The sequence below is a fragment of the Acanthamoeba castellanii genome (assembly GCF_000313135.1).
Source record: "Acanthamoeba castellanii str. Neff unplaced genomic scaffold scf7180000084592, whole genome shotgun sequence".
Lineage (NCBI taxonomy): Eukaryota > Discosea > Longamoebia > Acanthamoebidae > Acanthamoeba > Acanthamoeba castellanii.
The window spans coordinates 96,335-97,713 of NW_004457376.1; the positions used below are offsets into that span (position 1 = coordinate 96,335).

Here is a 1,379-nt window from a genome sequence, read left to right on the forward strand (position 1 = left end):
GCGCCTCGGCGTCGGCTGACACTGCCGACAGCAGCGCTGATACGTCTCCCGAGCTTCGTCGAGGTACGAGCCCAGCCCCTCGTTCTTCTGGGTGCGCAAGTGACTCACACCAGGGCTTCTTCTTATGTCAGGGCCATGGACGACGATGATGATTTCCAGCAGGAGGAAAGCGTTGGGGGCGGCATCAACTTTGGCGATGACGACCTGTAAACCCCTGCGTGTGTTTTGGTTCTCTTCTCTCCACGTTTTGTACTTGCTTTGCTCCCTGGCGTGTGGCCACCACATAAACAGGACCACTGTTCTTCTTGCCCAACAGGCCTCCCGACGTGGTAGAGAACGCACGCCACCTGTCCCGTCCATCAAAACACGCAGAACGAGCACATCCGCTGTTGGTGCAATGAATGGATTCTATTAACTAAGAGCGCCGTTGGTCCAGTGGTAGGATCGCCGCCTCCACGCGGCGGCCGGTTCAATTCCCGGACGGCGCACATTAATTTTTCCATTTTTCTGCTTTCTAAAGCAATTTTTGTCAACAGACCCGCTGGTTCCGCACGCAACGAGACGGTGTGCTCGTTCATGGGGGAACTTGAGAGTGATCGCAAGGAATTCTCTTGGGTGGGCGGGCTGTAGGTACTCTTCCTTGCCCTGACGCTTGGTCATTCAGACAAGCAACACATACAACACGCACACCCACCCCAAGGTACTCATTCCCCCCCCGCCCATTCGGCTCGCAGTTGGGTTGATGCCAACCCGCCGGCTGTGATGCAGGACATGCTGCAATCAGAAACATCCCTCCGGCCCAGTATATGGCAACTCAGCCACGTGAAGCGGCTGGGCGAGTTCCGACGCTTCCCTCAACTCGCTGGCACAACCACCGGCAAGTTTGACGTTGTTGTGATCGGTACGTAGTACCTACCTCCTTCTCTCTCCTACATCCCGACCCGAGACTCAACCGGTTCTGTCTCTGCATGCAGGCGCCGGCATGTTTGGCCTGACTACTGCGCTAAAGCTGCGGGAGAGAGGTGTGAGCGTGGTGGTGATCGAAGCGCACCGTGTGGGCATGGGCGTGGGCGGCTTCAGCACGGCCAAGCTGTGCAGCCTCCAACGCACCATGTTCTCACAGATCCGCGGCAAGTTCGACGATGATGTAGTGAAAGCCTACGGCGCCATGAACCAAGAGGGTACCACCCGTGTCCATATGGTATTTGGTGCGAGACGATATTTATTCATGTCCTCTTTTGGACGCAGCCATCAACGACATTGAGGCAGTGGTGCGCAAGTACAACATCGACTGCTGTTTCACCCGCGCAACACACACCACCTTCGCCATGAACGCCTCCGAAACGGAGAGTGTGGACTCTGAGGCCGCACATGCACTC

At 56.8% G+C, this 1,379-nt stretch overlaps 2 protein-coding genes across 2 annotated transcripts; both read left to right on the forward strand.

Annotated features, from left to right (window-relative positions):
- Nucleotides 1-124: 124 nt before the first annotated feature.
- On the forward strand, nt 125-415 carry ACA1_052060 (uncharacterized protein; the record flags this gene model as incomplete). The annotated part of the gene is made up of 1 exon (XM_004336918.1): nt 125-415. One exon carries the CDS (start codon nt 125-127, stop codon nt 413-415), a length of 291 nt encoding a protein of 96 aa, XP_004336966.1.
- Nucleotides 416-762: 347 nt separating this feature from the next.
- ACA1_052070 (FAD dependent oxidoreductase) lies at nt 763-1,349 on the forward strand (the record flags this gene model as incomplete). The annotated part of the gene is made up of 3 exons (XM_004336919.1): nt 763-901; nt 975-1,181; nt 1,249-1,349. Coding segments are annotated over 3 exons (447 nt in total), but the record flags the coding sequence as incomplete, so codon positions are not given.
- Nucleotides 1,350-1,379: the final 30 nt, after the last annotated feature.